This window comes from Pelobates fuscus, chromosome 8 (genome assembly GCF_036172605.1).
Source record: "Pelobates fuscus isolate aPelFus1 chromosome 8, aPelFus1.pri, whole genome shotgun sequence".
In the NCBI taxonomy this organism is placed as follows: Eukaryota; Metazoa; Chordata; class Amphibia; order Anura; family Pelobatidae; genus Pelobates; species Pelobates fuscus.
In genome coordinates, this window is record NC_086324.1 from 48,045,870 (window position 1) to 48,062,098 (window position 16,229).

The 16,229-nt window shown below is 38.9% G+C and overlaps 1 protein-coding gene across 1 annotated transcript in view; it reads right to left on the reverse strand.

Annotated features, from left to right (window-relative positions):
• CWC22 (CWC22 spliceosome associated protein homolog) overlaps positions 1-16,229 on the reverse strand; it is a 70,360-nt gene that overhangs the window by 34,892 nt on the left and 19,239 nt on the right. The window contains exons 8-10 of the mRNA XM_063429790.1: positions 10,992-11,127; positions 4,774-4,980; positions 1,806-1,868 (exon numbers count right to left, since the gene is read on the reverse strand). Coding sequence (XP_063285860.1) covers positions 1,806-1,868; positions 4,774-4,980; positions 10,992-11,127 — 406 coding nt within the window. The remainder of the gene's footprint in view (positions 1-1,805; positions 1,869-4,773; positions 4,981-10,991; positions 11,128-16,229) is intronic.

The following is a 16,229-nucleotide window of genomic DNA, read 5'->3' on the forward strand; positions in this document are numbered from 1 at the left end:
CGTGTACTTTACATCCTATAATGCCTGTAGATGATGTGATAATCTAACCTGTTACAGAACAAGACGTGTGACAATTGTGTTGCTCATACATAAATATAGTTAATCTCGCTTGACATACCTAACAACTCGACCGAACTCTATTTCTAAGCTACAAGTGAAATACAGATTTGCCTGTTCTATCCCTTTTTTTTTGTTTTTTGTTGTTTTTTTTGTTTTTTAAACGTGCACAATAATTTTTATAAATACTATTAATCCCGTTACTAATATACAAGCATGCATATGTAGACTAAATACGCTATCATAGTCCTATCCATGTAGTCCTAGTCTGTTAAATCTCATTAATATAAAAAATGTGCTGTATTACTCTGCTATGACAATGATTGCGATTGAAATGCTTGTACTAGCTGTCGTGGCGCTACAGGACCGTCTGTGATGTTTTCTTATGCACAAGAAAAATAAAGAATTAAAAAAAAAAAAAAAAAAAAAAAAGAAATAGCTAAATACATAGCATTTAGAAAAAGTTACTTCTGAAAGTTAGCCATGTCATATTCTTTAAAGGTTTCCTGCTACGACAAACACAACTTAAAGGTTACTCCAACTCATTTTGGGGGGTGATCTTTTTCTATGTAGTGCCCTATTGGTCACTATTAATTAGGTACACCCTAATTAATAAATGTCGTGCCTATATCTAAAAACGGTTTAAAAACTCAACCCGGAAACTATAGACGTGTGAACAGAACATTATTTGAAGGGGGCTTTAAAGTGTCACATGGCTCAAGAGGCAGAGCCTCCCACATTCTATGTTTCTATCAACACAGTAAAGGAGGAGATTATATTTAAAAGAAGACTTCCACAACAAGAGGACAGTCTTAAATAAGAGGGACAAAGGTTTAAAAATAATATCCGGAAGTAGTACTTTACTGAGAGGGTACTGGATGCATGGAATAGCCTTCCAGCTGAAGTGGTAGAGGTTAACACAGTAAAAGAGTTTAAGCATGCGTGGGATAGGCATAAGGCTATCCTAACTATAAGATAAGGCCAGGGACTAATGAAAGTATTTAGAAAATTGGGCAGACTGGATGGGCCGAATGGTTCTTATCTGCCGTCACATTCTATGTTTCGATCAACACCTCTAGGTGGGACCAAAACAGATTGTGATACAGTCTGTCATGCTTTGATATCTGTCTGGCCAATCTAGGCATGCTTTTGCAGATGAAGAAAAGGAAGTGAAGTTAATATATCTGGTTGGAACATATAGGCAGTTGCTCCTGCTTACATGAAGAAGAAGCTTGCTTGTCTGTGTGTGTGTGTGTTAAATCTACTGTCTGCTACAATCGCACATAGAGTTTTTAGTTAGAATATCTTGTAGTAACTGGAGAGATCAGGGCAGTTATTCTATATTGCTGGTGGATAAAGCAACTACAAGCCCAGGTTACAGTACTGAGTATAGCGATACAGCTGTGCAAGTTAATGTAAGTACTCCTGTACAATATTAGGCCTGGACTGTTGCGCATTCTTTAACAGAGACGACAGAGCCGCACAGTCACACTCATTATGGACAAAAATATCATTTGCAGGAATCAAATCATTTTAAATTGTACTGAGCATTACAGTACCTTAGACCTCTCTATTTGCACTAGTTCATTTACTAGATTTAGCCGTCAAGAATATACTCATTTAACAATAAAAGAAGACTTTTTAGATTCCTCCTTCCAATCACTTGCCATAATTAAAGCTCTATTTAATCTTTACCTAATAAGGGAATTGGTTTGCAACATAAATAACGTTATTGCCATTTGCTGTACCTTTTTTAATGGTCTTGTATTTCTCTTCATTTTCAAGAAAATTGGGATCCATCTTGAAGACATCTGGAAGAGAAGATAAAGCAGTTCACTAAAACCGTAAGAAAAATAGCTACGCAGAGTAATAATGGTTAATAATAATTGTAATGATTTTAATGAAATAAAAAAAAAATGTTAATAAAATTAAAGACAAACAAGGCCAGATTTGCCAGTAAGAAAAAGCAGGCACATGTTTATGTCTTTCCACTATAAAATGTGGCTTTTTTTCACAATTTATTTTTTCATAAATGCTGTTGAGGACGATTGCTATCCTTAGTAATAAAAAGCATATATTCTGCATTAAAGAAAAGGGTGATAACACTCCAATGTTTCTTAATATCTCTGGCTCACTGAGAGCTCTTGGAATGGATACCTTAAGGCATCATCTGTCACTCTCCAGACAACCATTATAAGAGAGGTCCTCCTTTTTAGGCAGTGACGCTTTATCCCCTAGCTTAACACATTCCTTGCTGGTGAATAAGTGTACCATCCTCCCTGCCACCACCAGTCATCTCCATCTGCCTAAACCATCTTTTTAAACAATGAAATCTCAATGAAAACTAAGAAAGGACAGTCTTATAACCTCAAGCTGATTACACGAGTGAACCTTTAAAAATACACAGTTTAATGAAGAGTTTTGTTCCATCCCTTTCAGGGAACTTGGGTCTTGATATTAACTTTTCTCAGTTGATCTTTTAAGATATGATGGCACATCCTATTTAACAGTATGACCAATACTATCCAGCAACAAACAAAAAAAGTTGATATTGTTACAGCTGCACAGAAGCTATTTCTCCCTTTTAGAGAATGTATAGCCGCCAGATGTCACACGTGCCATGTAATCAAGAGAATGAAAACAAAAAGGGATATTAGTTATACAAAGTGCTCCAGTAAGAAAATCACTGAATACAAGTGCAGTAATAATTTCACGTGATGTGCAATAATATAAAATGTTTTATACTATTGAAGGGCAATTTCATGAACACACACACACACACACACACACACACACACACACACACACACACACACCTAAAGGAACAGCAAATTACATAGTTACATAGCAGAAAAGAGACTTGCATCCATCAAGTTCAGCCCTTCCTCACATATGCTTTTGCTGTTGATCCAAAAGAAGTAAAAAAAAAACCCAGTCTGAAGCGCTTCCAATTTTGCAACAAACTAGGAAAAAATTCCTTCTTGACCCCAAAATAGCAGTCAGATGTCTCCTTGGATCAAGCAGCTATTACCCCACTAATTAGAAATTATATCCCTGTATGTTATGTTTTTGCAAGTATTTATCCAATTGCAGTTTAAACATCTGTATAGACTGACAAAACCACCTCTTCAGGCAATTAATCCCATATCCTTATTGCTCTTACTGTAAAAAAAACTTTTCTTTGCCTTAGATGAAATCTCCTTTCTTCAAGCCTAAATGCGTGACCTCGTGTCCTATGTATAGCCCTGTTTATGAATAGATTTACAGATAATGGTTTGTACTGGCCCCGAATATATTTGTATAATGTTATATCCCCTCAGGCGCCGTTTTTCCAAACTGAAGAGATTTACATTTTTTATCCTTTCTTCATAACTAAAATGCTCCATTCCTTTTATCAATTTTGTAGCTCTTCTCTGCACTTTTTCTAGTGCCATGATATCTTTCTTTAGAACAGGAGCCCAAAATTGCACACCATATTCAAGGTGTGGTCTTACCAGCGATTTATAAAGAGGCAAAATTATATTTTCATCGAGATTTTATGCCCCTATTTGTACATGACAAAACCTTACTGGCCTTAGCAACGGCAGATTGACATTGCATATTGCTACCTAATTTGTTGTCTATAACAATTCCCAAATCCTTCTCGTGTGTGGTTATCCCTAGTTCACTACCATTTAGGGTGTAAATTGCTTGTGCATTCTTAACCCCGAAGTGCATAACTTTGCATTTTTGTATGTTAAATTTCACCTGCCATTTTAGTGCCCAGTCCCCCAATCTCTCCAAATCCCTCTGCAGCAAGGAAATATCCTGCTCACATTTTATTCTATGTACAGTCACCAAAAGAATAGACTATTCAATAAACTGGGAACTATACCAAAAAGACAGGGAAATGTATTTCAGAATAGCTAAATGAGGGGGAAAAAAAATAATCTATTATTTGTATTTATGTCAGGTGTTTAAAAAAAAAAACAAAAACAAAAAAAAAACGCTGTTGGCTTTAAATTTTGGTTGAAGTGTATTGTGCTGTAATTTGCATTGTGTATCTACTGGACACCAGCAACATGTTTAGGTGATTGCAGCCTATGTAATTCAGTGTAAGAGTGTATATAAGCCCCTTCCCCCTCCAAATCCCATTTGACGGGACTGGACTGGAATGTCCTCGCAACATCGTTCATGACATGAAAAAAGTTAAGCGATTTAGAGCAGAATAATAACTTATGCATTTCTAACCTAAGCAAATAAAACTGGGGGAGGGGGAGGGAAAAAAAAAAAAACACTGTCAGTGATATATTCACTGTAACTGAAGTACAGTAAATGAAGCTTTTTTTTGGGAGCTAGAATATAATGCTATCAAATGTTTAATTCCCAGAGTGATTGCATAAAAGTTTCATAACCTGGAAAGCAGAGAAGACTAAATGTACTATGGTGCAGCAGCATTGAAAAAATATTAATACTGAGTTTCCACAATTAAGCTCAAAATAATGTCATTGAAACAGCATTGAAAGAACAGATAATTCATTACGGCAAATTAAACATTTACAAGGCGCAGCAAATGCATGGGTACTAAAATGTAGGGAACTCCGATATTCAACAGGTACACACATGCATTTGAAATATAAGACAAACAATTGTTGCGGGCATATTTTCTTACACTAGAAAAACACACCAAACACAGTCGATTTATGATATCCAAGATTTTAAATTAGAACTACTTACTTAGTACATCCTCTGGATTATAGTCATCTTCTAAAGGAAGCATATGGGTGAATTGGTCTTCTTCCTCTACAAGGTCCAGCCCATCTAAAATGACTGGGTGATCTTTGAAACCATCCTTTCGAACAGCAAACATCACTTCAATCATGTACTGAACACGTTTATCTATTTCGGATTCATGTAGGACATTACGAAGACGCTCAAAAATAGCTGTGGGAAACAGATTTGTAAGAACATATTCACAACATTTGAAATGGCAAGGAAGGGATAAAGGGGCAGTTTGGGTGCTAGGGTTATAGAATTGCCTGCCAAGAGTCAGAAAATACTCAAGGCAGAGAGTAAAAAGGTAGTAAGCCAATTTTCCCATGTTTTGTATAGGGTCCTCCATAAAACATTTGCCAGAGTATATAGTTCTCATGTTTCTGTTTGAGCAATGGTTTGCAAGAATTAAAGGGACCTTATAGTCACCAGAACAACTACAGCTCAATGTAGTTTTTCTGGTGTCTATAGTCTGTCCCTGCAGTAATTTTCATGTAAACACTGGCTTTTCTTTACATTACTTCCCAGGGACACCTCTAGAGGCTGCCATAGTCAATTTTGATGATTCTAGCCAGAGAGGAAGAGTAGAGGCAGAGTGGGGGCAGGACCAGCAGAACCATATGACCCTATTTGAGGGGGTGGGGGAGCAACTAAATAGCTAAACATATTTGTTTTCCTGACACTACAGTGGTAAAGGAAATAGGGCATTATTACCAATTACACTAAGATTTAAAATTTTTCCTCTCAAATTCCTGCTCTGAAACTTACTGAAGATTTAGCACAGAACTCCCAGACAAGGAAGAAGTTCCACCATTCAGCAGCCTCACATTCTGACCTATGGAATCTGACCTTATCCCACAAGTCCTTACTCAGAAGTGGTTAATGGAACATTTAGTTCTGCCCCTCGGTAGTAGTACTACTTATTACTCAGGAAGAGTGAAACTACTGAATTAGCAGACAGCAACCATACCATAACAGTTTCTTAACTACTGACTATCCGTTTAGTTTTGTGAATAGAACTAGATACACTGTAGACTTGTACAACAGTTCTTGCTCCCACAGAGAACTGAAAGGGAAGGTGAGCATTTTTTTCAGTTCTTGAACGGTGTACACCTAAAAAAAACATCATTTTACTGCTAAAGTAGGAAGTTTAATATATTGAGTCGCCTTGGACCGTAACATATGTACTGAGTAAGCAATATATGGTACCTGTGGTGTTTCCTTAAATCCAGTCAATTAATACAACTCACACAGTGTCAAAGAAATGTAATTTGAAACATTATAAAAGCATTAAAACAAATGAATAAAAACAAATTTTTACTTACCGGAAATTTATTTTCCCTGAAGATTAGAGGCAGTGCTTTACCAATGGGATTTCTAATCTGGAGGGAAAAAAAGGCAGGCAATTCTCCAACTTTTTTTAAGACCCTCCCCTTAATTAAATACGTTCCTTTAAATAACAGCTCACCTCAAACAACCACAGAAAATACACAAGCCGCGTACCTGCACAATACTGAGTTTATTAGAAAAAAAAAAGGGGGGGAGGGGGAGAATTATAGCACTGCCTCTAATCTTAAGGAAAAATAAATTTACGGTAAGTAAAAATTTATGTTTTTCCCTTCAGATTAGAGGCAGTGCTTTACCAATGGGATATGACAAAGTAATTCCAAAGGGCGGGATTTATTTCACCACTGCTTGTAGCACCTTTCGCCCAAAAGCAGCATCTTCTGAGGCCAGTATGTCTAACCTGTAATGCTTCGAGAATGTATGCAGAGAAGACCAAGTAGACGCTGAACAAATCTGAGAAGGAGTAGCTGCCGCACGCAGAGCCCAAGACGTAGATATAGCTCTAGTTGAATGGGCCTTTATGGGGCCTGTAATTTCCGCGTTGCTTGAGGAATAAGCCAAAAGAATACAATCCTTCAGCCATCTAGCCAAAGAACTCTTTGAAGTTTTCATACCTGTCCGTGTGCCATTGATCAAGACAAAAAGACTTATCCTTTCTAAAAGATTCAGTAGATTCAAGATATTGCATAAGACATCTCTTCACGTCTAGGCAGTGAAATTTTCTTTCCAAGGCATTTGAAGGATTTTGGCAGAAAGTAGGCAATACCACTTCTTGGTTGATGTTAGAAGAATTCAAAACCTTAGGAATAAACGGAGGGTCGAGCTTTAAAACCACCTTGTCTTGATGAAAAACCAAAAACTGAAAATTTGCCCGTAGAGCTTGGATTTCTCCCACCCTCTTGGCCGATGTGATTGCCACCATAAAAACGTGTTTTAATGATATAATCTTCAGAGATGCCTCTGCTAGAGGTTCAAAGGGCGGCTCACGAAGAGTGGATAAAACTAAATTTAGATCCCAGGGCGGACAGGTTTCCCTAATGTTGGGAACCAAATGGCCCAGAGCCCTGAATAATCTAGATATCAGAATGTTTGAGGCTAAACATCTGAAAGAAAAGAAACTGATCGCTGAAACTTGTAATTTTATGGGATTAAATTTGCGAATCCCATCTGAAGGAATTTGAGAATCTTTTGGATGGAAGCGGAAACAGGGTCCTCTTTAAACCTACAACACCACTGACAAAATTTCTTCCAAATTTTGGAGTAAATTTTAGACGTTGACTGTTAGTAGCCAATAATATTTTTATGACCTCAGGATCTAGACCTTTACTCTTTAAAAACTGGAGTTCAGACACCAAGCCGTCAACTGGAATCTCTGAAGGGTTGGAAGAGAAACCATGGAGTGATCTAGAATTTCTACTGATAGTGGAAGCTTCCAAAAGGTGGCCCCTGGAATATTTAGAAGAACCGAAAACCAACATCATCTTGGCCACCAGGGGAGGATTATGATAATCCTTACTTTTTCCAACTTGATCTTTTGAAGCACTCTGGGAATAAGAACTACTGGTGGGAATACATATGCAAGGTTGAACTTCCATGGTACTGACAGAGCATCTATGATATCTGGCTTGTCTGCAGGGTTCAGAGATGCAAATCGTCTTGTCTTCCTGTTTGTCCTGGAGGCCATAAGGTATATTTCTGGACAACCGAAACGGTCTGAAATAAGCCTGAAAATTCTGCACGAAAGGGACCAATTTCTTTGTTTTAAGTGCTGACGACTCAGGGCGTCTGCTAATACGTTGAATTTTCACAGTATGTGAACCGCAGAGATCGATAGAAGGTGCACTTCCGACCCCAGCATGATCTTTGAACATAGATTTTCCAATTTTGTCGACCTTGTACCTCCTTGTTTCTTTAAAAACGCCACTGTCGTTCGATTGTCCGAACGTATCTGAATATGCTGACCTTTTATCTGGAACTAAAACGCAAGAAGAGCCATCCATACTGCCTTCAATTCTTTTAAATTTGAGGAAGTTCTCACATCCTTTTCTTGCCAAAGCCCCTGCTTCTTCAGGTCCCCCAAATGGGCACCCCAGCCCAGTGCAGAGTCTGTTAAAATTCTGAAGGATTTCATTTGGAACGAAAGACCTGCTTGCAGGAATCGAGACGAGGTCCACCAATGAAGACTCCTCAATATTTGATTGTTGAATTTCATCAGCCTGTCCAGGCTGTATGTCCATCGATTCCAAACTTGTAGAATGTTTCTCTGAAGAGGCCTCATTCTGGCTTTTGCCCAACCAACGGCAGGGATAGAAGCCGTTAAAAGACCCAGTAAACTCATTGCTTCTCTGACTAAAAAAAACACCTTTTTCTCTCTGAGTCTCTGAATTGATTGTGATATCTTTAGCTTCTTCTCCTCTGGCAGGAAAATCTTCATAGAGATTGAGTCTAAGATTAGACCCAAGAACTGAATCCTTTGAACCAGAACCAATTCCGACTTGCTGAAATTTATTAGCCAACCATGAGCTTGTAGAGCTTGTAAAGCTGTAAGAAGATCTAATTGTAGTTGCTCCTTTGACTCCGCAATCAAAAGCCAGTCGTCCAAATAAGGGATGACATAAATCCCCAAACTTCTTAGATACGCTGAGATGACTACTAGCAGCTTTGTGAACACCCTGGGCGCAGATGAAAGGCCGAATGGAAGGGCTTTGAATTGGTAACGCCTGGTCGCTGATTGGATGCAGATCGCAAATCTTAGTAGCCTTTTGCTGGATTCTGCAATGGGCACATGAAGATAAGCGTCTTTTAAATCCATGGACGCAAACCAATTTCTTGGTTGAACAAGAAGAGAAGCTGATTTTATTGATTCCATACGGAACTTCTTTTTTACAATATACTTGTTTACGGCTTTTAGGTCTAGTATGGGTCTGCAAGAACCATCTGGCTTTGGTACCAAAAATAGTCTTGAATATGTGCCCTGATGTCTATCTTAGAGGTACTTCTTCCACAACTTTCTTCTGCAGGAGTCTTGACACTTCTTGCATCAAAGCTAACTCTGTTTCCTGAGAATGAACCTTGAACATAAAAACATTTTTCATGGGGTATTTGTCAGTTCCAGACAGTACCCGCACTTTATTACTGAGAGAACCCAGCGATCCAAAGTCGTAACTTCCCAGTGATTTAGGAAGTGAGACAATCTTCCTCCCACTGGCCTGGCGTCACAACATTTTATTTCTCTTGTGCGTGAATCTCTCTTTCTTTCTATAATCGAAGACTTTCTTTTGTTGACCCCTACAGTAGTTCCTGCGAAAGGAACTTCTAAATGAGGGTTGAATCCCCACTTTACAGTTCCAAACTTGTTTCTTATGGGATTCAGGCAAGGCCTTCCTGCCTTCCTTCATTTGTTTTAACAGATCACCTAGTTTAGACCCGAATAGTCTTCCAGATTCAAAGGGTAAGTCACACAACTAATTTTTAGATGCTGCGTCAGCTGACCAGCTTCTAAGCCAAAGTGCTCTTCTAGATCCTGTCGTTAGACCCAAATTCTTAGCAGACAATTTTAGACTTTCTGAGGAAGCATCTACCAAAAAATCTGCAGACATTTTGATATTTTTAAGAGCTTTACTGGATCTTCCTTTGATTCTCCTGCATAAACCTTCTTTAGTTCTTCTAGCCAATGTTTTTGGGCTTTAGCCACGGATGTTCCTGCGATAAGAACTTTCGCTTGGGCCGCTGAAGAAACAAACATCTTCTTTAAGGACGAGTCCATACGCTTCTCCATCACATCCCTTAAACCACATGAGTCACCAATAGGTAACGCCGTTTTCTTCCCTATCTGTGCTATAGGAACGTCCACTACAGGGACTGTATCCAGCAGGCAGCCCTGGTCCGCTTCTATGGAAAAAAAGAGTTTTAAAGTGTTTTGTAATAAAAGGTTTGTGACCTAGGAATTTCCATTCTCTTAAAAACAACTCCTTAAGTTGTGGATGTAAAGGGAAAACGTTAGTCCTTTTTCCCCAGACACCCCATTGTCCATAATGTTCTGCACTTCCTTTACTAATTTCCCTATGGCTTCTTCTGGAAAGGCAAATTCCTCCTCAGATGAATCACTAGCTGAATCCTCTCCAGAATCAGAAGCACCAGTACCTGAGCTTGTATCTGAATCTTCTCAGGTTCTCTGTCTTTTCTTCGAATGTTTTACTACCTGTAAATCCTGAGCAACCGAAGCCTGGGCTGACTGCATAGCTGCCGTCTGCATATCCACAAATGTTTGCTGCATACTCTGCTGTAACCAGGTAAGAAATGTGGACATTTCAGATTTTTTTGCTTCCTCCGAAGCCTCTTTGGAACATAGAGAACAAAGTTTTTTGTTTTTTTTCCGGCATAGGTTGGAAACATATCGAGCAACTTAAATGCTTGGATTTTGTTGAGCATTTCCCCTTTTCTGTAGCTTTCTCCGAAATCTCTGGATTAGACATACTGAGGAAAGAAAGACGGCACATAAAAAACGGCTGAACCCGCCATCCAGCGTTCCACAATATACTTACCTTGAAAGGAAGCAGAGCCTCCCGAGCCTCAGCCCTTCTCACCTGCTTCCTGTGGAGAAAAAAACCTGCTAACCTCCCCTGCCGAAGGCAGGCAAAGAACTGGGGTTGTTTGAGGTGAGCTGTTATTTAAAGGAATGTATTTAATGAAGGGGAGGGTCTTAAAAAAAGTTGGAGAATTGCCTGCATATTTTTTCCTCCAGGTTAGAAATCCCATTGGTAAAGCGCTGCCTCTAATCTGAAGGGAAAATAGAAGTTGATTAATTAAATCACTAATATGCAATAGACACATACCGTTTATGCCTCTGGGTGAAACCTGGGTTAGCTTTAGTCCACTTTCTTTTAAAAAACCAATAGAAACCTCAACGCTGTCATCGGTTGGCCTTTCAAGGAGCAAGGTTAGGATTTCTAGAGCTAGAACCTCATGAGCCTGATAATATATAAAAGAAAATATCAAATTGATATAGATCGATTCTATGCAATTCTTGTTAACGATTTTGGACAGACGAAGGCGGACAATTTACAATGTACTACAAAACAAACAATACTATCCTTAAGAGTCAATTTGTCTTACAATCCTAACCAGTATACTAATCCAATCCCAGGCAGTCTCAGTCCACCTCTCCTTACCATACTGGACTCTAGCAAGTATATTTCATCTATCTACTGCCCTCCCTGTAAGCAAGAGTCATGCCAACAGACTGCTCACTTATTCTTCCTTTCCTCTTCCACGGGTTAGAAAAAAAGGTAGGAAGAGTTGGGCTTATGGAGCAAAAACAGATGTCTGAAAAAAAAGATGTATTTCATAGAATAAAAACACAAAACAAAACTGATGTTAAAGGGACATTATAGTCACCAAAACAACTTTAGCTAAATTAAACAGTTTTGGTGTATAGATCATCCCCCTGCAGTCTCACTGTTAAATTATCTGCCATTTAGTAGTTAAATCACTTTGTTTATGAACCCTAATCACACCTCCCTGCATGTGACTTGCACAGCCTTCATAAACACTTCCTGTAAAGAGCCATCTAATGTTTATCTTTCCTTTATTGCAAGTTTTATTTAATTTAGATTTTCTTAAACCCTGCTATGTTAATAGCTTGCTAGACCCTGCAAGAGCCTTTAGTATGTGATTAAAGTTCAATTTACAGAGCAAGAGATAAAATTGTTTAAGCTAAATTACATCTGATTTAAAGTGAAACCATTTTTTTTTCATATAGGCTGCATCAATCAGAGCCAGGTGAGGTGAGGCATTGGCTGCATAAACAGAAACAACGTGATTTAACTCCTAAATGGCAGTGAAACCCGGAGAGGCATGATCTATACTGCTATATTAAGCTAAATCTGTTTAGGTGACTACAGTGTCCCTTTAACCTAACCTGCACTCTGTATCAAATGTGTGGGTGCTTGGCGTGACCCTTTAAGAAGTGTCTTGTGAAATGTAATAGAATACCAAGTAGTGTCACAACACCACTAATTGCAGGGAGCTAATCTTTCAAGACCAGATGCCAAACTATTATTTGGGTGTGATGCTGCCAAAAAGACTGCTAACACAACATTACTGCAGGTCGCTACATGCAAATTAAAAGCTACAGAGAAGAATCATTTATATGCATGTGGTTCATTTTGGCTAAGCGTCACAGGAAATGTGCTACACTATAGGTGGTGTGCCAAAATGTTAGCCATCAGTGCTCTACATTCACACTGTAAAATAGTGTGCACGTAAGATGGGAATTATAATTTGAGGAATACATGCCAGACTTCACTATGCAGCTGCAGAATGCTTTGTGTCTATAATACAAAAACATATTTTCAACACTCAGACTGCTCATGCACATCATTAGACTATTTGTTTTATTAATCATTTTTATCATGCCTGTTTTCTTTTGTGTATTATGTGGCCTGAAAAAAAAATGCAGACACTTTTACTGTGTCAGTGGATAACTATCAAGATCATCATATAGACTTCTGGCAAACTGCAAGGACTGGCAAAAATGTTGAATTTCATATTTTTAAAACAATCCTGCAAATCATATGTATTTAAATTCTAATTTATACCACATATTAGATTTTTATCTTGTTCAGCAATTTCACACGGAGTACAAAGGCTTAATATATATTCTGCAATTTAGCAGTGGCAATAACAGCAGACACTAGTGGCAAGATGGAGTAAAGACTCTGTGGGATAAAATAGAATATCATGTAATTTCAATAGCATTGTCAATTGTAATGTACACTTCCATTTAACAGACATTACATGTTTTTTTTTTCTTGAAATCTGCAAAGATTATTTATTTAACCCCTTAAGGACACATGACATGTGTGACATGTCGTGATTCCCTTTTATTCCAGAAGTTTGGTCCTTAAGGGGTTAAAGGGAAAAATAATGTGCACTAATGTACATTTTACTTCTTTTGGGAAACCTTCCATTTACACACTTTACCGCTCTTAAAACGTTACATAAATTTCACCCATTGGGTCTTCCTTTTGCCCGCAATACCCTTGCCTTCAGAACAGTAGTCAAGTAAATAACCACTATAGCAATAATATTTTCATTTTTCTTCACAGAAAAAAAAAAACTGTCAAAAAATGGAAATTGGAATGCAACTATATGCATTTTTCCAAAATAGCGTATTTTTAATGTGTATGCATGATAAATAAAACAGTAGTCCCCAGTCCAGTGATTAATATAAATGCCCATAAGGAGATCTTCACAGTTAATCTGAGAACATGTTTATGTATATTAAGCATGATCTTCCAGAAACCATAAATAACAAAACACAAAATAATTGTAAAAAATAAATAAAAAATGATTTAAGTAACATTTATGACTAAATGTGGAGTTACTAATATTTAAAACATTCCAAGAAAGTAAAAATGATCTCCTGTCCAAAACTAAAAAAAAAAAAAAAAAAAAAAAGAGAACTCCATAATCTCAAAGCAGATTTGCCAACTACCATATATACTCGAGTATAAGTCTAGTTTTTCCACACATTTTTTGTGCTGAAAAACCCCCACTCGACTTATACTTGAGTCAATGTCTGTATTATGGCAACTTACATTGCCATAATACAGACCAGGGCCGCCGGGCTCATTACAAGCCCGGCGGTCCTGTTGGGGGCTGGCAGGAAGCGTTTACTTACCTTTCCTGCAGCTCCTTTCTCCTGCGTTCTGGTCAGCTCCCCTGTAAATCTCGCAAGAGCCGCGGCGTCAGAGCGTTGCCACGGGTTACCGTGGCAACGCTCCGCGCGGCACGCAGACCGCGAGACTTACAGGGGAGCTGACCGGAATGCAGGAGAAGGGAGCTGACAGGGGCTGCAGGAAAGATAAGTAAACGCTTCCTGCCAGCCCCCCTCCTGCACAGTACACACCACTGGACCACCAGGGACAAAAAAAATGTAAATAATAAAAAAATAATAATAAAATAAAAGTAATAAAAAAATATTAAAATAAAAAATTTGAATATTTAAATAAAAAATTTAAAATAATAAAAATGCCCTCCTCCCACACACTACACACACTCATACAAACACACACTCTGCATTCACACAAACAGACAGTGTGTGTTTGTATGAGTGTGTGTGTATATAATGCAGAGTGTGTGTGTGTTTGTATGAGTGTGTGTGTATATAATGCAGAGTGTGTGTTTGTATGAGTGTGTGTGTATATAATTATAAAAATCACAGAATTTCATAGCCCCAAGTTTTACCCTCGACTTATCCACGAGGTATAGCATATTTCACAATTGTTGGTCACAAAACTGCACTCGACTTATACATGAGATCGACTTATACATGAGATCGACTTATACATGAGATCGACTTATACATGAGATCGACTTATACACGAGTATATACGGTAGTTTCTTAACACATATATTTAGACAATCCGTCCACTGAAAGGTCACACAGAAAATATCGCTGCTCACAGCTTCTAGGAAAAAAGTAAAGGCAATATTGACTTCATACTAGTTAGTTGTAAATTTGGCAGAAAGTTCCCACAGCCAATTGCACAGTCTGTTACGCATATTACACCAGAATAGAGCACAGTATCATGACTCCACAGCTTTAACTGGAATATAGCACCCCAAACACAAACAGAGTTATTTACTAAAGTGAGAATTCAAAGTATTGAACTGAAAGCATCGCCAACTTAGAGACAGTTTCCAGTCTTGTTATTTTTAACTTTAGTATTAAATTCACTTTGAATTCTCACTTTAATGAATAACTGTGGAAGGTGCAAGTCTACTATAATTACTGAATGAAGATTTTTCTGCATTTTAAAAAAAGTAGCAGTTCAAAAAAAGAAAATATGACGCTATTATGTGAAGCCTATTTTCCCCTTATGGTGCAAATTTGGGTGAGAAACAAATGCATCACCTGTCCAAAGAGGGGTAAAACCAACATATTAAGTCAATGGAAATTGATGAACCATCCCCTGTTGGGACGCTTACCATGCGACTCCGGTCAGTTAATGGTTAATGTTCATAATGTGCAAATGTGAGGTGTTTAGGGATGGTGTTTGGGGTTATGGTGGGCTGGAGGGTCATACTTCCACATGGCCAAAGGAAGCTGATAGCCATGGTTGCCCGACTGCCCACGAACAAGAGTGAACCTACCACAATTACTCCAGCTTGATACGCTACCTGAGGTTTACAAGGGTTTAAGGCGCATAGGCCTTCCACAAGGTGAATGATATGACTGAGTGGCGAGGGGGGGCGTGTCTCCTTCTCTCGATCTCTTATAGGTTTCTTAACGCTAGCCAGGTATTGGTGACGTTGGTGGGCTATACGGGTTGGAGACCACTTTGGGGGGTGGGGAGGTAGAGTAGGGATTTGCACCACTCATGATGCTGGGACCAAACAGACAACCAGCAAGAGGCTTGACCTTATGTGGAGAGAGCTTGGACCGAAGGAGGGGCTGGGGAGGGGTGAGACCGTCCCGGAGACCTGGGTGATTGGTGGGCGTGGAGGGAAAAAATAGATTTTCGTTACTTTTATAATCATTTTGCTGAGATGTCACTTATACATGTCTGGTTCATTTGTGGCGCTTTTTTAACGCTGGATGTAAGCACCGAAGAGGTATGATGGGGCAGACCTGAATTTATTTTGTTGTAATTTCCTTGGGCGGAGCCTGGGTTGCGTTCCTCAACCCACACTAGTGTGAGATTTATTACGGTGGAGTTCTACGAAATACCGGCTCCTGGTGTAGTTATCGGGGCCATTGCCGCCCATTCGCATTAGGTCTCCCCTGCCGGCTCGGGGGAGGAGCGTGGGCGGAGCCTGACCCTGCGCCGAGGTTTTAACCCCTTCCGCAACTTGGGATGGGGGGTGGGATTGAGAAGGGCACTGCAGAGTCCTGCAGTGCCAGGAAAACCGATATGTTTTCCTGGCACTGGAGAGTCCCTTTAAGTTTTTGAAGAATTCTATCTGATTGAACCAGGAGGTTCCGCAATTTAACTTGCAATGTTCTCATTCCTCAACTAAGTCTATTGTAACCGATAATATAATAGCTGAGCTGACTAGCATTGGAA